At 34.7% G+C, this 23,572-nt stretch overlaps 2 protein-coding genes across 2 annotated transcripts in view; one reads left to right on the top strand and one right to left on the bottom strand.

Moving 5' to 3' along the window:
* Positions 1–17,035, top strand: part of Ggamma30A (guanine nucleotide-binding protein subunit gamma-e) — a 345,592-nt gene extending 328,557 nt beyond the window's left edge. The window contains exon 3 of the mRNA XM_089638338.1: positions 11,993–17,035. Within this exon, the coding sequence (XP_089494464.1) occupies positions 11,993–12,098 (106 nt within the window). The 3' untranslated portion in view covers positions 12,099–17,035. The remainder of the gene's footprint in view (positions 1–11,992) is intronic.
* A 552-nt stretch (positions 17,036–17,587) lies between these two features.
* The window catches only part of Vps8 (vacuolar protein sorting 8), a 31,791-nt gene continuing 25,806 nt past the window's right edge, over positions 17,588–23,572 (bottom strand). The window contains exons 11-12 of the mRNA XM_089638337.1: positions 22,123–22,350; positions 17,588–21,968 (exon numbers count right to left, since the gene is read on the bottom strand). Coding sequence (XP_089494463.1) covers positions 20,571–21,968; positions 22,123–22,350 — 1,626 coding nt within the window. The 3' untranslated portion in view covers positions 17,588–20,570. The remainder of the gene's footprint in view (positions 21,969–22,122; positions 22,351–23,572) is intronic.

Raw genomic sequence — 23,572 nt, 5'->3', positions numbered from 1 at the left:
TATAAAATCTAAAGAGATTGTGCAAATTAATGAAGTCGTAATACTTTTAAATGAAATAAAACTGTATTATTTGTTGGCGTGTTTAATAAATCTGTCATTATTTATGATAAGTGACGCTTTAGTAATAGGTTTTATTACTTATTACTGACGGAATCGTGCCCGCAGTTTCAAAAGAGACCGCTGCTTTATGGACGTACGATACAATGTGACTATTTGAGTGTACAGTTTGCCTAATGAAAAGAAGTGGGTGAACGTCCCCTACTCGGCCCAATATTCGGCCATAACCCGGTACTTGTTTGTTTATAATTCGGCAATAAACATTTACATCTCTCCTTGAATCCGAGAAGCCATTATTTTCTAACCGGCCGACAATGCTGCGGCTGTTGCCTTGGGTGGAATATCTAAACATTTTTTAGAACTTTGATTCATCGGGGCTGTGAAAATGTTTACATTCGAATATTGGCAATAAAAAAATATTAAAATAATTTTACATTCTGATTTTGGTAATTCAGACACTAAAGTTTTAATATCTTTTTTTATTTATTGGTGCCCTTTTTTACTCATTTAAAGTACGCTCTAGCGTGTTTAAATCGCACTTTATGGAACGCGCGTTTTTTAAAGTTACCATGGCAACATCAACAAATCAACAAAATGTGAAGTCTAAATGTCAACTTTTAACTATAAATCTGACATGACAGATTGCAAATTAATGTTTGTGTTTTTCATTTCCATGACAACAAGATATTGTGATGTTACATCACGAATTCATTAATAGTTCTTATTTCCAAATTTTTAATAATAATATCAATATTTATGTTTTCAAAGTGTACCAATAAAAAAAATAGCGTAAAGTATTCGATATATGATATATAATCTGTCATGATAAGCTGATTTGACATCGCGTTTGTGTCCTACCCAGGCGTAGTGTGTTCAATTCCTTGACTGACTAAGTCTTCCATCACAACACAAGTAACATTTTCCGCTTACAATGGTGGTAGTAGGAGATTTTCAACCATTCATACCTCCGACCAACGCCGGGTACACCTTAGCTAGTATGTAATTCCAACCTTTTTCTTTAGTAGCACTTTATCCTATTGGCTATTGTTTTTTATGTGAAAATCATTCTATTTGTATTTGATTTTCTGCCAATTAGAATAATGTAGGTATAATTTATGTATTTAGTATTTTTCAATTCAGCTAAATTATTTTGATTTAAAAACCCACCAGGAAAATATTTATTCTTACAAATTCCATTGCAGTTATATTTTAAGGCGATGCACTACCTAGTAATGCAAAATCACGTGTTTTTGGTTTCTTTTAGACGCTTCAATTAAATACTGCGAGTAGAACACATCTTGGTTTTTGAAATAATCGAGTGTTTTTTAGGTAGGTAAGTCTTTTTATAAGCCCAGAAAAAAAATGTATCAGGCGTATGAAAACTGATTTAAAGTTCAAAATCTTCTACTTACGAACCCATTTTCAGTTATGAATTTATTTTATAATGTGGCAAACTAAGTTATTTATAAAATGGTGGGAAAAAATTAAATATTTATGCCTGAACATCCACAAAATAAAATAAAAGGCACTTTTTGGCCATGTTTTTTTCTTGCATAAATTAAAACAGGCAGATGGTGTTAAACGGGAATTTAAACCTTATCGCCATCTACGGACGTAAGGGTGTTATTGATATCGGCTCGATTTAAAATATTACACGACGTAGTGCATCGCCTTAAATAAAATATTTGTTCGTTTCTTTACTATCGTTAGTTCGCAGATCGAATATAAATTTGAAATATGGCAACCTTTTAAGTGCCAAACAAAATAATCCATTTTAATAGAGCTTATATTTACTTTGCAAAGCTTTCGAAAGTTAACAGTGGCGGTCGTTTGAAGTAGGGTGAGTCAAGGGGGGAGATTAATGTATTTATGACTTACATAATAAAATGTTTAAAGCCATGTAACATTTAATAATATTTTGTTAACTCTTTACCCGTGGGACGTTGAGGTTATTTAGCTGACGGCATCAGGAGTCACGAGGAGTGGTTCAGCACAGATGTCATAAGAGAACTGATTAAAGTATTCATTTATTTACTTACTAGTGGCTCAGTCTGACTGTGCAGATAAAAAAACAATAGCGCGTGTTGCTCTTACGTCCAATAGATGCGACTTTTTAAAACAAAATCCTCTTTTTGCCTGTCTCAGTTGACATCTATATAATATAGTTTTATAAAAACTCACGCATATTTGAATGCAACATTGTGTCAAAATTTCAAAGCAATCAAAGCTATCGGAAATTTAAGATTTTGAACAAACGAACCTTTACGTTTTTATTTATTTAGATTAACACCCTTTTTAATTGATATAAATATAAAAAATTATTTTAGCCATTATTCTTCTAAAATTACTTATATGTAGAAAAAATTCTCTAGGCAGACAACGTTTTGCAGAATAATGAAAGTTAAATTACCAAAGGAGCACATATTTAGTACTTTTAATTTTCTGACAAATCCTTCGGGCAATCAAATTACACCGGCTTAATAATGCAAGGCTTTGTGAGCCTATTAATATAACTTCCATCGTAGGGACTTCGTACATCCGGTACAATCTACTTTTACAAATTCGATGAAACATGTATTTAATCTTGTCCGTATGAAAATTACAAAATCTTTTTTTACTTTTCAAATTATATATATCTACTTATCTTAATCTTACGTGGTCTTGGTAATGTACATTTAAATTGAATACGTCACAAGTCACAAGAGACCCATCCCTGAAATGTATCTACTTATTCTTAATCTCACGTGGTCTTGGCCTACATACATATAAATGGAATATACATTTAAATTGAATATGTCACAAGTCACAAGAGACCCATCGCTGAAATGTATGTACTTATTCTTAATCTTACGTGGTCTTGGCCTACATACATATACATGGAATATACATTTAAATTGAATATGTCACAAGTCACAAGAGACCCATCGCTGAAATGTATGTACTTATTCTTAATCTTACGTGGTCTTGACCTACATACATATACATGGAATATACATTCAAATTGAATACGTTACAAGTCACAAGAGACTTATCGCTCAAACCCATTGTCATTATTGCCCATCCAGATCGTTTTAAAGGGGTGACAGATTACGCAATAAGTTCATAGCGTTTTACATAACTCTATATTGCTTGCCATACAAGCCCTGTTCATACCTAAAAAGATCATGCGTTATAAGTGTGGGCGTGGCAACGACATGCGCTGCAATCTGCTAGCCAGGATATATTATAAATTATGCCTATCTACGGCAGGAAAAGGGGTCAGAACAATTTACGGAGCGCCGTAATTACGCGGCTGTCATCGGTCAAAGTGACAGATCCCATACAAAGAAATGATATTCTGCGGCAGTTCCCCAATTGATCTGACCCCGAATATTATAGCGTATTGTGTCACCCCAACAGATAATACGTATGTGCCTCGCCTAAATTATGTGCGCATAATATAGCGTAATGTGCACAGACATAGGAATTAATAGACGAGAAGATAATGGCGAGGGGTAAAATCAACTGTTGAAGAACGAAGGGAGTAAGGCTGACTGTGATTCGTCAATAAATCAATCTGACAGTAAATAGGCATCTCGCATTATAATATCACCATTTACTTCTTAAAAGTAAAACCTGCTTTTGAATGAATAGACATTTTTACATGGGAGCGCAAATTACTCGCCACGTTATGAACAAATTTGCGAAGTCCAAATTCGGCAAAAAAATTCGGTTCTATTTTCAGAGTCGAATATTTCGTTTAAGTATTTAGTTAAGACACTTTTATAAATGTTCATAATTTACTTCCCAGCAACCAACCAGCTTTGTGTTTCGCGTCCAGACGTTTCTCGATGTGATAGTATATGTTTCTAAAACTGATCTATATTATATGATGTGAATATGCTTAAAATAAAGTAAAATAAGGCTTATATATGGAATGTAATACGACAATTGGGTTTATTCTCTTTTTCACATCTATTTTTACAAGTTTTCATAGTACAAGTCAACATTTTGCCGTGTTATTTCGTAAAATGAACCGATGATGCCTCGACCATAGTTCGCACAAGAATGATGACGTCACGTTTTCAAATTTCACTTGAGGCCATACGCGAGCACAGCCGGCTCCAATGGAACCGGTATGGGGAGTGGGGATAATACGCTTTTAATCACTTAGGGCAGGTCTACTAATATTCATATGTCTGTCTATGGGTCAGAACAATTTACGGAGCGCCGTAATTACGCGGCTGTCATCGGTCAAAGTGACAGATCCCATACAAAGAAATGATATTCTGCGGCAGTTCCCCAATTGATCTGACCCCGAATATTACAGCATATTGTGTCACCCCAACAGATAATACGTATGTGCCTCGCCTAAATTATGTGCGAATAATATAGCGTAATGTGTAAACAACCATACTCTATTACGGAAAGATTTTGTTGATCGTATTATTTTTAACGATTGTAGAGACAAGATTGTGAGAGCACGGAGATAATCAAAAGTGAATAATGTGTCACAACAAAATGAGTGGATCTGATTTATTTTTTATTGCTTTCTAGCTGATGTGTAGCCAGCGTTGCTCGGGGACTTATAAATGGTTTGAGGTAAAGTTTCGAGATCGTGAAGTCTAGAGTAACTGACAACTGGATGCATTTTTAAGGTGGAAATAATATTATTCTATTGTAATAAATATTCGTTTCACATGGTCGTGCCATGTCTTCCACGGGCATCCATTCAATTCATACATCTTCCTTACACCTCTTTCATCGTTCGTGACGTATAATTATTTGATTCATGTCTTCTTCGGGTATTTCTGACTTTTTATACCATTCACTTCATGTAGTAACCTGAAAATCCACATTTTTACTGTTAAAAAAAACTACAGAATCCCATGCCAGTGCAGAGGTAATGCGTTAAGTCTTTCTCGGGCGTCCCTGACTTATTCTACCATTCAAACCACCTTCTAAACACTCCTGGAACTAATAAGAACAAATTTTGACATTTTCAGCGAAATCGGCGGACAAAAAAAGAAACATTATTTTTTTAATATAAGTGTGGATTCATGAAAACCGAGCAATTTTAATTTCGCTTCTTCTGGTTTTTGATCCTTTTTGTCATCCATATTCCTTTCTCCTCCCTGTTTCTATTAGACTAAGGGATTATAAAGTGAATCTGAAAACTGATTTCGTCAATGATTCACTTAATTAATTTTCCACTCCTAATTCCCAGACAGCCGATGAAATTGATAATATGTTCCATAAGGAATTTCGATATTTTAATAAATTGAAATTTTGCAATTCTTTAATTAATATACAAAATATTTTAAGATAATGTATCAAGATGTCCAAAAATAAATAAGCTTAAATTAATTACAAGAAGTATGATAATTGGACTTATGAACACATGCAGTGAAAGCAACAATAAAGTTGATGGTGTTACAAAAATGAAATACTTAGTAGTTACATTGGATTCTAAACTAACCCTTAGCATGCTGAGTATACACAAAAGAAGAGGTCAATAAATTTTCAGAAAAACTACTACATTCACTATGCCATTAACTACTGCTCAATGATTCTATTGTTTATTACATAACGACAGATAACAAAATATGTTGAGAATTTTCCGAAATAGAGCAATATACTTAGACGAAATAGATGTGTTAACCATGCTGCTGACCATGAACGCGATGATATTTATACATAAAATAATATACAACATTAGCAAAATACTCTTCATACAAAATTATATATAGCGAAGACATTCACAGACATAACACAAGAACGTTCATTGAAATGAAATTGAAGTATCAAAAAAGGACAAAGCCAATACACAAAACAGTTCTACTTTTACAAATTCAAGAAATTGGAATGCTATATCATAATGACATATTTAAGCTGGATTGTAGGAGCTATATTAATCAAAAGAAAATGTAATAATATACGCATTTAAGTTATAATAAATTAGATATTTGTAAACTTCATGTACAAATGGCTAAAATAAATCTTTTAAAAGGTTTGCTCACTTGTACCATGCTCACAACAAAAATATATTATTTCGATTAATCTCTTCAATGACATGAATCCGCGTATGTTATATTAGGACGGGTTGTTTCGGAGAATTTGAACAATTCATAAAATTTCAACGTTCATTTTCAAGTTCTGTGAAAGATTTTTTCAAGTTCTGTTTTTATTTCAGTTTTGTCAAGCAACTAGCCTACAATGATATAGTAACAGAACTTGAATAGGACTTTCACAGAACCCGAAAATGAACGTTGAAATTTGATGAATTGTTCAAATTCTCCGAAACAATAATACATACTATTTTGGAAAAATAATAGAACATGACGAAGTTTTCGTCGGTAGAATGGCACAATTCTCTTTTATGTCCACTATAATAGTAGAGTATTTTCTCCAGTTTCTATAAAGCCCAGTTGATTAATGAAGACCAACAACTGAACCACAGTTTGAGCTCCGAGGGTTTGCAAGCATCTTAAGGCCTGGACCAGTGGTGAGAGTAACCCTAACATTAGGCAAATGGAGCTAAAGTACTTGCCCTACTGAACAGGGCTGTATTTATGTCAAGGCAATCTAGGCAGCTTCAAGAGGGCAGCATTGTTCTACGGACTGTATAGTTTTTATATTTTGCCCAAAATTATACATGATTAAAAATAAGCTCGATCCAAATTGCGATCATAAGGTAACAAGGTAACTCATCACTGCCATTCATAGGATAATGCAAGTAATATGTCTGAATGGTATTCAAAACATTAAGCGATGATAGAGGAAGTAGTTATCGTTGTTATCCAGTTGTCGAATATGTTCAACTCGCTCAACCTTATTACAAAGGTTTTACTTTCACTTGCAATGCCCTTTTTCGGGAGCTTTTTCAATGAATACTCTTTCCGTGAATTTTGTACATTTTTCTCGACTTGTTTCGCACTGTTTTTTTTTCATGGATGGGGAATATCACTAGGTCATCTACTACCTAACTCTCGGGATAGTACGATGCGTATCGTATTATGTGGACAGTTTACAGGACAGTTTCTTTGTTTATAGTACACGAAAATGGTTAAAACGGTGACCCAATAACTGATCAAAATGACAATTCAACACACCTTGGAAAAGTGATATTAAGTGGTGGAAAAAAAACTAGTTTAAAAAGGTTACGTGGGTTAGGTTTATGAATTAGTTATGATGACTTTATATCGCTTTTTAACCTTTCCTCATCTGTGGTGTGTATTTACTACACATTGCTTCCAATAACTTTAACAACTCTATAAATATAATAATTTCTTGGTTCAGATTTTAGGTATTCATCCGTTATACATTTATGCACTGAATTAAAAAATAATATTTTACATAGTTTCAAATTTAATTAAAAATCAGAGATTATTGTTAAAAATTGGGAACAAATACACCAAAACAATCAACCGTGTGACAATGCTACGCGAAGAGTGTGCGAGGAAATGACAAGCTATTGATGTCCCGCTTTAGTTCGCTACGCGGGAACGTGAGAAATCCACACGTCCGCAGTTGTATTTTGATTTAGACCATCTATACCTACGACCGCATATCTGTGTGTGTGCGTCCAGCGCCCATCCAGCGCCTATTTTGCCAGTCGGTCGCGGGCCGTCGTTAGATATGCGCGTTTTTTAAGCATCTGCCGATGGTTTTTTCATGTTTTCAGCAAATGAATTACAATTATTTTCACTGTATATATAAAATATAATAAGCGATTAGCTATGAATATTCAAATTTTTCCGATATTAAATCGCTTATTTTGAGATGTGTATTGACTACACTACACCGGAACGCGTGGATTTTTTTAGCACAGTAAGGGAAAGGTTAAAGGTGTTTTAAGTTGTCATGGAACCGGATAAAACATAATATATGTGGTAAACAGTCAAATCAAAAAAATATTTTTTTAGTCGCTTACCTTGTGCTGCATTGATGATGATATTGATGACATAATTAAACTGCCTAGGGCGGCTTGAAATCTAAACGCGGTCCTGCTATTGAAGTAGGTACCTGCTCACAGATTCCTTGGAACCAGAAATCCCCAACGAGCCTTTATGTATTTACCTAAAAAGCTTTAAGTTGCTGTAGAGCCTCGTTACTTTACTAATTAGTTAAGTTATGTCGGGTCAACTTAACTTTGGTTAGGTTACATTATTAATAAATTAGCCATTTTACAACATTCTGAGTGAAGAACGCATTTTCAGAGAATTCTGTTTATCACGAATTTATGAATGGTTGTTAATTTCTGTTTATTTCGTATCTTCATTAGTTTTGAACAGAAAAAGGGTAAATATTTAACGTTATATTTTTTTAAGCTTTTTAATTTAATTTATCAGATCTAAGTAGGCATCTAAAACATATTGTAGATGTGGAGGGTACGAGAAAGGTTATAAAAATAGTTGATAATCCATTTTAATTTAAATTATCTATGAAAATTAATATATATATATATATATATATATGAATATTTGAATTTAACATCCTATATTAATTAATCTGTTTGCGAAACAGAGGTGAACCCTCTTTGTGAAAAAATATTATATGGGAAAATTGTACAACTTTTTCGTTAGTTTAACAATTGTGTTAATTTAACAATTCCAGACAAAATATTGTGCTTATTTCATGACGCCAGACTCCACCGGTCGGTTATTTTTGCTACTGGCGTGAATTTAATTTTATTTGTGTTATTTTACAATTTACTCATTTAAAATAATATTTTTTACATTAACCCTACACAGGAGATCCTCTTCCCATCATCTCCCCCCACTACCTTCAGCCTCACAACATACCCCAATTGGGGATGCCATAGTCTCTCTGGCACCACATATTTGGGAGCACCACTATTGTGCGGTTTCACATTTAAAAAAACATCATACGAACTGTACTAGATTTTTTTTCGGTTGGCAACCCAGCATTGACTTGAAGCCTACTGTGGATTCAAAGTTCGAATGTCACGCGGCATAAAGAGCGTAGTACCTACCTACCTACTGACTCGCCCCTGACATTTAAGTCCCGCCGCGTATAAATGGCGGAGGCTATTTCAGTTTCAATAATTATTTCACACAACCGGGAGAATGCCTCTCCGAACCGAGAGTGGGACGAAATTAACGTCTATAATAACTATCGTATTTATTATTCTTTTTTTCAGCAATATAACAAATAATGGACAAGCATATTGAAGTAATTCGTCGGCATGTTGATTTTTTAATAAACAAAACATGTTTTTGACTCGACAGCAATGGATTGCTTTCTTTGTAGAGAAAATCCTAAAACAATACGTCTGTGTTTGCGGTAATTAACGCCAGCATTTCAGATCGTTTATTTTAGAAAACATACTGCAATGATTTTGAAAAATTGGAAACACTTTTTATAGAAAATATTTTGCCAGATTGGAGGGTTTTAAAATTGGATTTAGATAAAATCAAATGCACGTATTTTGCAGATTATTTGAGCGAAATTGGCAATAGTGCAGTAAGCCCAACAATTGAATATGTGAGCCACCTTTGGGCTGGAGAAGCTCAATACTTGATGAACCTACTTGGTTCTGTGCGGTTTATTCTTGGAGGGCGGTCCGTCTAATTGAAAATCCACTGTTAACAGACTGTTCTGTTTTCCCTCCTTCATATAATCGTGGCTCCTTTAAGACTCGCATTAATAAATCTATTCCTACAGCCCATACCTTAACCCGCCTCACAACGCTGCCCAACCGGAGAGTGACATGGCTCCCCTGCCTTTACACTGTACAGACAGGGGCGCTCTTGTGAGGTGTCACATAAAAAAAGTTTATTGTTTTATCGGCTCACACATATCATCAAGTCACTTTAAAAATGTTTGCTTTCTATGGGAAAATTTCTAAAAAAACTCTCTTGCCAAGAAGGGCCAAACCAAAATCCAGCTAAATAATCCGGCGAAATATGAGTTGGTTTTCCAAAAAATGTTTTAACAATGCCTGTATAATGGGAGTCCTTTTTGAAAATTCCCAAGAAAACATTTGCCTCGGAAGAACGCGATCTAATCAGAAAGTAAACGAAGCAAAAAAAATGAAGGCTTGCGCGCTCAACAAGAACAGGAAACGGTATTTATTATTCAAAAGCAATCTCATTCTATCGGAGTCGTCTCGGATTCATTATTGAAAATGCTACGGATACACGCATACGGATAAAGGCTGGACAAACCGCGACTGAGGCTTATTATTAATTTATTTCTTTCAATAAAAGATTTTTTAAATTGAATTCGTCGGAATTACGAAGATTTAGAATAAATGTCACACGAAATTGCCTTTGGTTATTTACAGGGTTTTTCAATAAGAGGTGTTATTTTGATATTCAATCGTAAAAGATCAATGGTTTCGTTGCTTGTGTGGCACGTAGCGCCGTCTTGTTGAAATTAAACGTTGTCCAGATCAATACCATCCAATTCCGGCCATAAAAAATCATTAATCATTTCTCGATAGCGCAATCCATTCACCGTAACTGTTGCTCCAGCCTCATTTTCGAAAAATTAAGGTCCAATGACTCCGCCGGACCATAAACCACACCAAACAGTCACACGTTGAGGATAAGGAGGCTTTTCAACAATAACTCTTGGGTTTTCCGAGCCCCAGATGAGACAATTTTGCTTGTTGACGAAGCCACCGAGGTGGAAATGGGACAAATCACTCAAGATGATTTAAATTTAATTCACTCAAGTGAATTTTAATAATTTCAATTCGTTGTTGAAGCGTGTATCGTTCCATTTTTAATAGCGTAGTTTCTACTTGTCAAATGTCAAAAAATGACATCTTCAAAAGTAACATCTATCGAAATAGCGGGCTGTTTAAAATAATACCTCTTGTTGGAAAACCCTGTACTTGGAAAGATATTCAGAGAAACTCTCTCTAGGTTTAGATCGTGAATCTCACAGAGATGGTTTTACTTTGAGTTTTCCAGTAAAGAATGTAGTAAATTTACACAAAGTTTAACCACTCGAACGATTGGTGTCATATACATTTACCATATTATTTCATTAATACAATTCCTGAAAATATTATTATGGAAAAATATTATTCTGATAACTACGGTTTAAAGCCAATAAATCCACCTAGATTTCACAATCTTTCACATGTTTTTAGGTTCTATAAATTTAGCACATAATGGCAAGTGATCGCTTAAAACTTTTTGCAAACTTGGCATAATATGCCAAAGAGCTGAACTGTTAAACAATTATTATTATTTTGTTTCGTATTTTTATAAATAGCAGAGTATCGATAATATTAAAATAGACAACCTGGAGAATAGAATAATAATAATAATAATAGAATAGCCCTGTTGCGTCACCTCCTTCTTTAGCCAACGTTTTTAACAGCATTACAGTGTCGATCATCAGGGCAGATGTGTAATCGAACGTTGTCCTAAAGTGTGGTAAATTGTCTATATACAGCATAATATCACAAACATAAATCACTATGAGGTTTACGAGTTAGTGGTGATGTATATACCTTCAAGTATATATTGGTTTGAAAAGAATTTTGTATCAGCGAAACAGCTGAAGTCTAATTTTATTATGTTATGCAGATTTGTTGTGTACAAAATAAACAGAACTGGACCCAGAACTGATCCTTGAGGGACACCACAGGTCACATTTAGCTCAGTTGACAGTTGATTGCTAATTGGAACTTGTAATTTTCTCTCAGTGAGGAAGGATTTAATCCATTTGAAAAGTCGTCTAGAAATTTAAGTTTAGCCAACAGTCTATTGGTTGGAACATTATCGAAGGCTTTCTCAAAGTCAAGATGTATTGTGTCAGTAGGAATCCGCTTGTCCCACTCGTTTGCCCTGTAAACTAATGTTTGGTGACAACCTTTTGATGACGGTCCCTGACAATAATGTGTATAAAAAGTAGGTGATTTGTGCATCCCTTGGTTTGTCTAACGTGATAACTGGTTGTTGTTTGGTTGTTTCAGGATGCGGGAGTACGTGGAAGAAAACGAGAAGAACGACCCCCTCATCCACGCCCCCGACAAGAAGAGCAATCCGTGGGCGGAAAAGGGAAAGTGCGTCATCATGTAAGGGGAGGGCAAGGAGAGGCGGCGAAGGCGGAGAATTTGAATTTCACCATGCGGGATAATACGGCTGTCAAAATTTTTATAAAAAAAATGTGAAAAATATTACCTTTCGTGAAAAAAATGAACTCATTCACTGCTCAGAAGTTCTTCCCCTGGTGGTGGCAAGTCTAGTACTGACCCTGACACCTGAGCATATAGCACGTCTCCAAGTCACCACCCCACCAGCCACCATCAAACAGCGATGCCACGTGCTGCTAGCAGACAGTCATGTTTGAATGTGTGATAAAATTAATTTTAAAAGTTTTGTATCCGAAGCTTTGTAATGAGTCGTAATAAATTCATTTCTGACTAAATTCTAGTTAAACGAGGATAGAATAATGAGCGGTCATAAGTCTTATGATGATATTGTTAACTGAAGTGAAGTGTTTGTGCAGTTGCGGCCTGCTGCCTGCCCGTGCCCGCTGCCACTGCCCACTGCCTAGTACAGTACAGTACAGTACATTACAGTACAGTACGGTACAGTACAGACCCAGTTGGTCCATTAGCCTTGAGGCCTACCTAACTAGCCACCAACCAACAGTTGCCTCCTTTGCTTGCCAACCAACCATCATGTCGATCTCTTGTGTTATTATAATGTACCTCTACATGTATGTATGTCATTTAATCATTATAACATTCAGTCATAGATTTAAATAAATATCTTCAAACCTTTGCTTTAGTAGTAATTTAATTTTTATTTATGTAATATCTTAAATATCCCACACGCTTATATAACATCATACTTCTTTTATCAGTACATTATACATATACATACTTTCTTCATACTCAAGTATATTAATGCTCTGTAGAATTTAATGTGGTTACGAGAACATTCCATAAAGTATTTACTAACAATACTCATTTAGTCCAAACCAAGTATAAACTGTTCCCACATCGCCACTGATACTAACAATCTGCATGCTGTCAACTTACTTCAATAGTTTCGCATTCAACCATACAAATATTCAACAGGCGTCAAATTCTAAAAAGCTATTTATTACATGTAAAACAAAATGGATTTGCCACATAGCCCACCAATATTAATTACAGAAAACGCTAACAAACCAAATGAAAGCTTTGCACCAAAAATATATTTAATTTGTTGCATTTTTGTATGCAAACCAAATGCAGTCTGCCGGGAGCTTTGCAATATTTCCACTAATATTTGTACTATTTAATAAATAACGCAATACATACTTACATAAGAAATAAAGAGAAAGTCAGATTTATCTATGGTCAGAATACTGAATTATTGTGTTCATGAAATGACAAATATATTTGATTGGAATCAAAATGAAACCTCTGGTGTTTTTTATGAGAAAATGTAGGAAAGAATAGTGTAGGAATAAAAGAAAAACAAGAAATAAGAACATAAATTAATAAGGAATCTAATTCATGAATGCTAAGTTTATGAACAAGGACTACGAAGTGGCCACAATGGAGGTGAATGATTTATTGAATAATTTATCGCTTATAATTCTTATGTTTTCAAAAATACTTGAAACTAAAAACGCTGCGTTGGTAAAATGAATTTGATATTTAAAAAAGAGTATTAACTCTTGACTAATTATTATCATCTTGGCATTGAGGATTGTGAGATTTTCATATTAAAGTATATCAGAGTAATTTCCCTAAATATTATGTATGAATAGTTTGGTAAAATAATTTTCTAGTAAATTTTATTCATAATTAATTAATAATTATAAGCGATCATTATATTTATTCAAAACTCTTCTCTAAAATAATGGTATCTGCAGTTAATTCAACTACTTTCCTTTCTTTCTCATCTCCAAACAAAATACTTGCGAATTGAGAGATAATGAAAATTAAGTTTTTTTACTATTTATCAGAAAACAACATTTAAAAAATTCTGCTTGAAATGATACAAATTAATTGAAAATCTGTTTGAATTTCCAAAATGCACGAATCTCACAGCTATATGAATGTTTTCAATACTAACGGATTACATAGAAACCTATGTAATGGTCAATGACGAATAAAATTATTTAAAATAAATAAAAAACTAAAATACAAGTACTAAAAAATATTGTAGCAAATGTATTAAATACATTGTTACATTTAAAATAAAAAAAACTAAAATAAATGATTAAAGATAAATAATTAAAATAAATAATAATAAATAAAATAAAATGGAGATAAAATACAATATTTAAAATGCATCTCGTCTCACGACCTAAAATAAATTAAGAAAGTTTAATATTAAATTGATTGAGTTATTTTAAAGTCGCTGAATCTTAATGTCTTTAGAATACTCTAGTCTCCTGTTAAAGTCAGTCTGGCGAGATGATTGGTGCGGAGCTAACAATCGATGGGTGAACACCTTCAGAAAAAGGATGACTTCATTCAAATGCATTCAAAGAGCAACTTCCAAATTCCATCTTATTTCTTCAATGTATTTGAATCCAGTCACAGTATTTCTTTGAGTATATTATTGAAGTGATGCATTCTTCCCACTTCTCCCGTCACTTGCCTCGGCGGACTGACGTCTTCTTTGTATTTAGAGATTTCAAACTCTCGTAGAATTTTCGGCTATCTTGTCTAGATGAAGCTTTTGTATTTTTTGTGCCCCATGGAAAATGCGGGAAGGGTCTGCTCAGTCTGTCATCAAAAAGGAAAAGAAGTAGATATTCTAAAATAATTGAGATAAAATAAAATAAGTAAAATAAATAATAAAAGTAATGTTAATAACTAGACGATAGTAATTTAAAGATTGGTATTCTGACAGACAGCGCCGTTGTTCACAGCATTAGAAGCTCGGCCCGTGGGTGTATCACATGCGCGCAGCTTACACCTGCAGATCGGCTTCACACAACTCCAGTAAACCTGTGAACAAGCAATGCTCTGTCGGAGAGAGATGATATAGTAAATACGAATAAACTAAAAGATAAGGATTAAAATAAAGAATTAAATAGATTTTGCAAATCATAACTTAACATAAGTAACTACGTATCACAAAAATCAAACCTTGGCGAGTTATTCCAATGATTCTTCCATTCTTCTTACTTCCTAGTTCTAAACTGTCTGAAAATGAGACAATATAACGGTGATTTAGTGAATTCGCATTATTATATTATATTTCCTTTTTGTATCGAATAAAGTCAATTTTCCTTCGTAAATCTTACCTTCTATAACAATTCTTCACACATTCTCAAATAGAGTGCTGACTTTGTCAATTTTAGCTTCAATTATATGTTTTATGAAAACAGCTGCAGAATATCACAAGTGAACCCAAGAGGTGAACTAATCTTACATTCAGTAGCTGTTCTTGCTAAAATATTTAAATAATTATCTACTTGGATTGTACAAATATTAAAAGATTCAATAGCTTAAAATCAGAATATATTCCCTTCTATTTAAACATTTGGAAAAGCATAGCAAATAGCCGATTGCCTTTAGAGCATTCGCAGACACAGAAAGATTCATAAAAAATGTGTTAAAAAATATATTACTATAAAATCACAGAATGGTTTCCATTCTTGTTAAAAAAAAACAAATATTAAAGTAACTAGTGGGAAAGTATTAGCTTACGAATAGGACAAACCCAAATGAACTGAAAATATAATATATAGGTATGATGTATGTATATTACTTTTATACGTTTTTTTATAAACAATACAACATACGTTGAGAGCCCTTCAAAAGTAATGGAATATATTTATAACATCCACTGAATTTAACTAAACATTGACTCTTCTGTTACAATAATCTCAAACCTAAACAGAACTTACACTTTCCCACTAGAATAATAAAATACTAACATTGACACGCTTAATAGAATGTCAACGTTACTATGATTAAAACTTAATCTAAAATTGCGCATTAAAATGTTAGGGAGTTTCCTCTATAAATGTAAAAGTAGATGGTAGTACTAATACTCGCTGACCGCATTTCTCAATCAACTAATCTCGCGCTTGCCGTCTTAGAAAAACTAAACTTTGGGCAATACGTTATACAATATTAAGTAATATAAGATTTTAAACTAGCTTCATTTGTACTCAGTTGTTACCACACATGTTAAACTATAGAGCGTTAAATAGATCCTGCCAGCAATGGTAGATAGTTTCATAGAAATTAGACCAAAATAAATATTTGTAAACGAAAAACACCAGCTCGTTAAAAGGCGGTTGTTAAAGATGGATCGTAGTCGCTTCGCAGAAGTGGAATACGATATTTAACAACAAAATTAATAAAAAATAAACAAAGAACAATCCATGGATGATACTAATAATAAATTAATAAAACTAATGAGTTGTCATTGCGTTAGTATTGAAAACATTTTATAATAGAAGCTTGTATACTTTTTAATTCATTTCAAGATCCCGTTAGGTCAATCCCACGTATCATTATTAATTAATAGCTATAAAAAATCTAAAATTGAATGAATCCTTCTAATGGCATTAATATTACATAATTGTGTATAGAGTTTTCATTTTGCTTCTGTTTCGTGTGAATTTGTTATGCCAGTCCTTTATTTAATGGCCAAAGAAAATATTAGTAGCTGTCAATAAAGTTTAGATGTATTATGTTCATTAAGACTTTTAATCTTCCACTTGTCACTCTCTCTAAAGTTAATTTACAACAATAATGTTATGTCCCTCACTTCATGACTAACAAACAGACCTAGCTCACTCGATAGATAGTTTATTTTCACTAATTGCCTGAACGAGACTCAGTTTGACCCGGCAAGTCCTCCACCGGGATGAAGTGTTTGTGGAATGGCCGGGTTGGTAACAGACACCTTCTCAACTCAAACAGACCCTAGCAGAGACGTAATGGAAGATAGTTTGTAATGTCTTTCCCATGTGTAGTCTATACTCATAGTGTATCTATTTCATAAACATAAGATCAACAAATGTATGTTAATTAATAAAAAACAAATAAACATAAAAAATATACAACACTTGTTTTATTTTCACATTTTATACACTTGATGAATCCAAATGTCCGAAAGGACATATTGGAACTTTTTAATTTATTCATTTCATTTGCCACATATGTTTTGTTTATACATAAAACACCCACCAACAAGGAACTACATTTTGTAGAATCAAAATACAACAATTTATTTTTTATATAAATGATACATTTAACACTTTCAAAAAAAGTACTACAAAGGAGAAAAACAAATTGGCAAAGAAAAAATCATGTGCTGTGTTTATTTAATTTATATAATTATTTACCTAAAGCATGTAAATTCATTTTGATATTTTTTTTTGTAAATACATAACTACATTTTAATTTAAATCTACATAAAAATAAAAATAACATCATTGATGTAAATACTTTCATAGAACAAAAGTATATTGCAAAACATAAATATTTAAACTAAAACTAAATAAAATAAATAATGTCAGACAAAGATTAAAGCAAAAATACATAATTATCATTGTATTTCAAAAATATTAATAGAATTGAATAAATATCCACAAGATGTTTATTGTAAAATATATTTATTTTTCAAAAAATATAATGCCTATATAAAAATGGTTGTGATTTTCAAGCCGTTATAAGCAGACGTCACAGCATTTGGGTTGCAAGCGGCCGTCCCCCTTACGTGGACGTCAAAATAGTGTTTTAGCAAACACATATAAATGGAAATTGCCGCGTACACGGGGCACCTAGCATCGAAACGCACACGTTTAAAGAGTTAATTTTTGATTTTGATATTCTTTCTGGAAAATTTAATCATAAATACAAACTTAGTACCTAAATGACCAATAAAGTCACCATGTCGTTCTGTATTGCACAACGTAGTCAGTGTCAGGCGGACTGTCAACATTATTGTCACACAAATAAAGTGCCAGAACAAACTAAAGGTGTGAATAATGCGCTCGCCACACATTTTACTACCTGTAAGCATGCTGTAAGCTGATGTCATGGAGATTTCCTGGGGTTCGGTTATTGATTCGGCTATTCAATTTGATTAATATCATACATCCAAATATGAACTGCGGTTTATAAGCCAACGAACCCACCTAAATTTCACCATCCATCCCATATTTTTAGGTTTTATAAAAAAAAAAAAATTATAAATCATGAAAATCAAGTACCTAAATTTGGGTAGCTATCGCTCGAGTGGGTAAATGGCACATTGAACTTTCCCAGAGTAGTAAATAAGTAGGTATAACTTTACTGAAGAGCAACAATAATTGAGTAAATAGTTTTACAAAACAAAATAGTTGAATTTAAGTAATTTATTAATTTGCAAGTTCCACAAGGCATACAAACTTACAGTCAGCGGCATTGTTACCAGTGGCGGCCAGCTAATATGTGCTCCCGAGCGCCGAACAACCAACAAAATTTCCGACATGGCTAATCACAATACGAAACTCGGTTCGGTTATAATATCTCATTCAAAAGGTACCTACTTATTAAGCGCGCTTAACTTGCAGACCGACTTTGACTTGTGCCTATGTTCGTAGCAGTTCGTTTTCGATTGCGATCCAAAATTTAACTGCTTTGTCGCATATTCTGTGGAACAGTCGAAAGCGTGGGTCCATACCATTACATACTATTCTTTGCAAATAATACCATATCAAGAACGGCGTTCGGAGTTTTACCACCACATCAGAAGGAACGGTTTATTCAGTAGAAAGTTAAACTAAAACGCGTATGTTTGATATTATTGTCGATATCGTTGTTTCAATTTACCATCTGCTATTTTTCAGCGAATGTTACGCTTCTTCGATACAAGCATACAGGATAAAACTTGTCATTAAGAGATGAGTGATGGTCAGATTACTTATTATCAGTTCAGTCAGTACTCGCCGTTGCCAGGCATTGTATCTTGAATTTAAAACTTTTCTTACTCTGAGAAAGTTTTGAAGTTTAATTGCAGGTTATATCGATCTTGTATATCAATTATTAATAAGGCATATCAATTGCATGTTATACTAATTTATGATTACTTTTGTGTTTGTTCAACGTATAAATTAAGAGTGAGTTTGAATGTGGAATACATTAAGAATAATAGGTCGAGTTTTGAAAACAAAGTGATAATAAAAAATGCCGGTCCACCTAAAACCTGAACTGATAATAAAATAAGAGTGCAAATCTGGATCGAACAAGTTTACTCGATCATTTAACAAAACAATGTATAACAAAGCTTGTAGCTCTGTGCATGTGATCAATTGAATAGTTTATTTTGTTTTACGTGTTTAATTTACGATGTTGATTCAGTTTGGACAATCAGCGGTGTTACTGATGTAACTCACCTTTCTGAAAAAATCAAAAAACATAATTCTTATCATTTACATTTACAAAAAGTTTTGAGCTTAAAGGTTTTAGGAAAAGTTGACATCAGAATGCAATTGGATTCAGGCTACCGTGCCTAAGGTAAACACCATAATGAGCTATTTAATAAAAATCGATACAGGTCAAATTTCCCAGAACATGATTTCAACGTGACGCTTAAAACGTATGACTTCCTTAATAAAGTTCAGTACCTAAAAGGTAAACTCTGTGCAATTTACGCCCGCGACGATTTTTCAAAAGCTAACGGCGCTTTATCAATTTTACAACTTTTTTATAGTACTTGTTTATTAGAAGACTTTCCCGAGACTGTGAAATTACTAAAACTTTTGTGCACCATTCGTGACCTTTGGAATGACCTCAGTTGAAAGCTAAAGATGTTTCTCAACGTTAAAAAGAATAAAATCTTTTAACACGTAGAGCCAGGACAGACTGAACGCACTATCAGTGTTAAGCATTGATAGAGGTCTTTGCTAAACAAAATGAACAGAGAATAGAACTTCTTTATAAATAGGTATGTACCTTTATTTAATTTATTTTATGACTTAATGTTGTAATCCGGTGAACCCCCACATATTTTGACCACCGGCCGCCACTGATTGTTACTATAGATTAACTACTGTTCGTTTGTCAGTTTCTCTTATGGCCGCCTACCTGGTGTAGTTACTTTTTTGGCCACCTAAACAGATAAATTTGCATATCAGTTAAACGCTGGGTTTATTGAGAAAAGATCCATAGTTTAGTTTTAGATCCATCTCATACACGACCCCACCGAGAGACCGCAAAACCTGGTCCGCCATCAATAGGTGCTCCCATACCCACTGTACCCACATAATGCACAGATGGGGCCTTAAAGAGTCGGCGATGTGTGAATGTGGTGCGGTACAGACCACCGAACATGTGGTCAACAAATGCCCGCTCCATTCATTCCTCGGCGGGATTGATGTGGTTCACACGGCGACGCCTGAGGCCCTAGAATGGCTCGCAGACCTAGATGTCCCCCTCTGATCCCCCCCCCCCCATACGAAAGAAGAAGAAGATTAAGAAAAGATAATATTGTAAAGGAATGATAATAATCGGTATCCCTAGTAATACTTCTAAAAGACAAGAATCAAAATAATCTAAAAGTGGTTTTAAATTATTATAATATCAATTATGAAATAATTTAGATAACCCCTTCTAGATCAGGCCTTGGAGGTGCCACAATACAGAGGGGAAACTGTTGTGTAGCTTCTTGAACTTTAGATTTAGTATTGGTGTTGCGGGCGAGGCGTATTTCTGTTGCCGTCTGGCCGCAGCGCCCGCACCGCCCCGCTACCGGGTCGCACTCCAGGTGGAAGGCATGCCCACAGCTGTACGCTCGAACCATGTTGTGCAGGTGTAGGGGGTTGTGACAAGTACCGCATGTGGCTGTGGGAACAGGGAGAATACGCTTCCCTCGGAGCGACGAAGCCAAAGCGGCATGAAGTTCGCTGCCTGTTAGTCTAGCGGCGGCACTTGCAGCTTCTGCTCCTCCTCTCGCGGCTTCCAGCAGTCCCGTTAGCGCTCCTCGTAAAGCGCCGGCATGGCCGCCGCCTCCGCACAGTTGCGCCACTAGCCACGGCAGCGGCAGATAATTGGCCGCTCCTTCTAGTAACAACGCCGGCAAAGGTGCACTGGGAGGTTCCGCCAGCTTTGCTACCCCTTCTACAAGCTGTCTCCACAACGATTCAGCTTCCAAATGACTAGATAACTTAGTTGCACGGGTACAAAGAGCGCAAGCTTCTCCAGCCAGCTTCTCTCTATTGTCTCTGTCTTCAGCCGCGAGCATCAATTCTATAGATGATTTAAGAGCACCTGACAAATCTCCGCAAGATTCCAAACAGCTGGGTTCGGCCTCCTTGATATTGTACTTCCTGATAACTTGGAGAGCTGCTTCAGGTAATAAGGTAGAAGGCGCATCGGTCAAAAAACTTAAAACAGTTTCCTGGCGAAGTCTGCAAAGGAAATCTAAATGCTTGACAGAAGTATCGGCATCTAGGGCCCCTAAAGCGTGAATATTATCAGTAAATGCTAATTGGTCCGACACATCGCCCAATGAGGCTAAAACATCGGGGATAAGATTGGGCAAATCCGCTACGAGAAACTTTGCAGTTTTCTCCGGCCATTGTTTGGCTAATTTGTTCCCGAACTCCAAAACTTGCTTTGTGACGAATCGTTCTTCTCGTGAAGCATATTTTTCTAAATATGCAAACATGTCATTCTCCGAGCCGGCGTCATTCAAAAATGTCTCTAATATGTTTTCGTACTTTCCCGCCCTCTCCATGAGATATCTCTCTACTTTTAAGCGTCCAGTTTTCTGCGCCATTTCTATCATCTCAATGTGCGGCAGATGGTTGGCCGAATTGTTCATGCACGTCAAGAGGCTCAGCCACGCTCTCTCTATTAATCTATTGGCTTCCGGAGAAGACGACGGTTTGGCGAAATATGTTTTAAGATTGTTTATCAAGTGAATATCTGCAGGTAAAGTTCCGCAAGCCAAATGGTTGGCGGAAAACAAAACCACTTCGGCAAGTTCTTCTTCCTGAAAAATGTACAATTCTCTATTAGATCATAAGCTTTACATTATTTTCAAACCCACTAAAATGTTAAGAATGTGAGATTATTAATGTTAAAAAAGTGGTACTGCGCTATTAATCTATGGAAATAATATACAGCACCATACAAACAATAATTACCGTGAATAAGTTAGGTTCTGTTGCTGTCTGAATGACGTTATGGAGTGACTGCGTCATCTTGAGTCGGTTAAGTTTGCCCATGGGCCCCATGAAGGGGGGCTCGGCGTAGGCCATGCCCAGCATACGCAGGCACGAGCCCGTGTCGTGAAGCAGCAGCGCGCGCAGGTGCGGGAGAGGAGGGGTGCCGCCAGTAGACTCGTCCCCCTCAAACAGGAGGCAACTGAGAATCTGAAATACATAGCTTGGTGGTGAGGATTAAAAAACAAGTTTTGGCATCATCAACAAATGTGATCAACTGGCTGCAGTCCCTCGCCATATGCCTCTGGCCCTCCACCACTGCGCACTTTATCCACCTCTTATAATGTTCTAACTCTATTATTGAAATTGGCAGGTGAAAACTAAATAATATAATAAATCTGTTCAAATTTAACCTGACAATGATGTCAACAACGTACAATCCTTGATACAGTTGAATAAAAAATTGCAAACAAAAAATTTATCAGAAATCTAAAGTTTGAGTTAACCTATTTACTGCTAAACCCTTCACAATATAAAGCACAAATAATCCATAAATCCATCATTATGCTCGTCTTTTCAAGTAAAATTTATGACCTGCACAATAATAGATGATTACATCCATAGACAAGCTCTCTTATAAGGTTGTCCAAGAGAATGGAATAAACGCTCTTAAAGCATGAAAACTTATTAATGGGTTTCACAGTACAACATATGAATAAATTAAACAAATAAGGTGCAAAGGTTAGATAGATTACGGTAAGTTACAACAATTTAATACAAAATACACAACATTAATACAACTCAAAAAAGTATTCCAACTGTGTGGTTCATATTGTTAATTTATTACCAAAATACAAGAAAATCAATACATGAGGCATGTTAAAACAAAGACGACAATCTCCACCATTGATCTGAAATGAGTTATATTTGGCAATGGATAGAGAATCAAAAATACCATTGGCAGCTACAAAGCTTTGCGGGCATGACAGTATCTCATATATTTTTGAATTATAGTATTTACTTCTGCAACAACAGCAATCTCCTTCAGCTTACAGAACAAAAACGCCAGTATTTGTTTGGGCTAATCAGAGATCCAGAAATATATATATTCAACATGGCCGCCCCATACAAAGTGTGTGAACCTAAAAAAAAATGGCTTTTTCAGTTCCTAACAATACCGGCAAAATCAGCATGTGTTTGCAACAAAACCGGCAATATTCAATCTCTACATAGCAAAAGCGGTAATCTCCATCTATTAATTGAACATAACTCAATAATTTACCAATTAATCGCAATAAAAATAAATAGAGTGGAACTTAATGAAACACTTACTAACAATAATTATATTTTAATTTAAAGTGTGGGAAAGGTACTAAAAAAAATGTTTATTGCGTTTTACTCAAAACGAAAATAAGTGGAGAATGCTGTCTTT

The sequence above is a fragment of the Hesperophylax consimilis genome, chromosome 12 (genome assembly GCF_061612785.1).
Source record: "Hesperophylax consimilis isolate HC1 chromosome 12, BYU_Hcon_1.0, whole genome shotgun sequence".
Taxonomy (NCBI): domain Eukaryota; kingdom Metazoa; phylum Arthropoda; class Insecta; order Trichoptera; family Limnephilidae; genus Hesperophylax; species Hesperophylax consimilis.
This window is presented reverse-complemented; position numbering and strand designations above follow the sequence as displayed.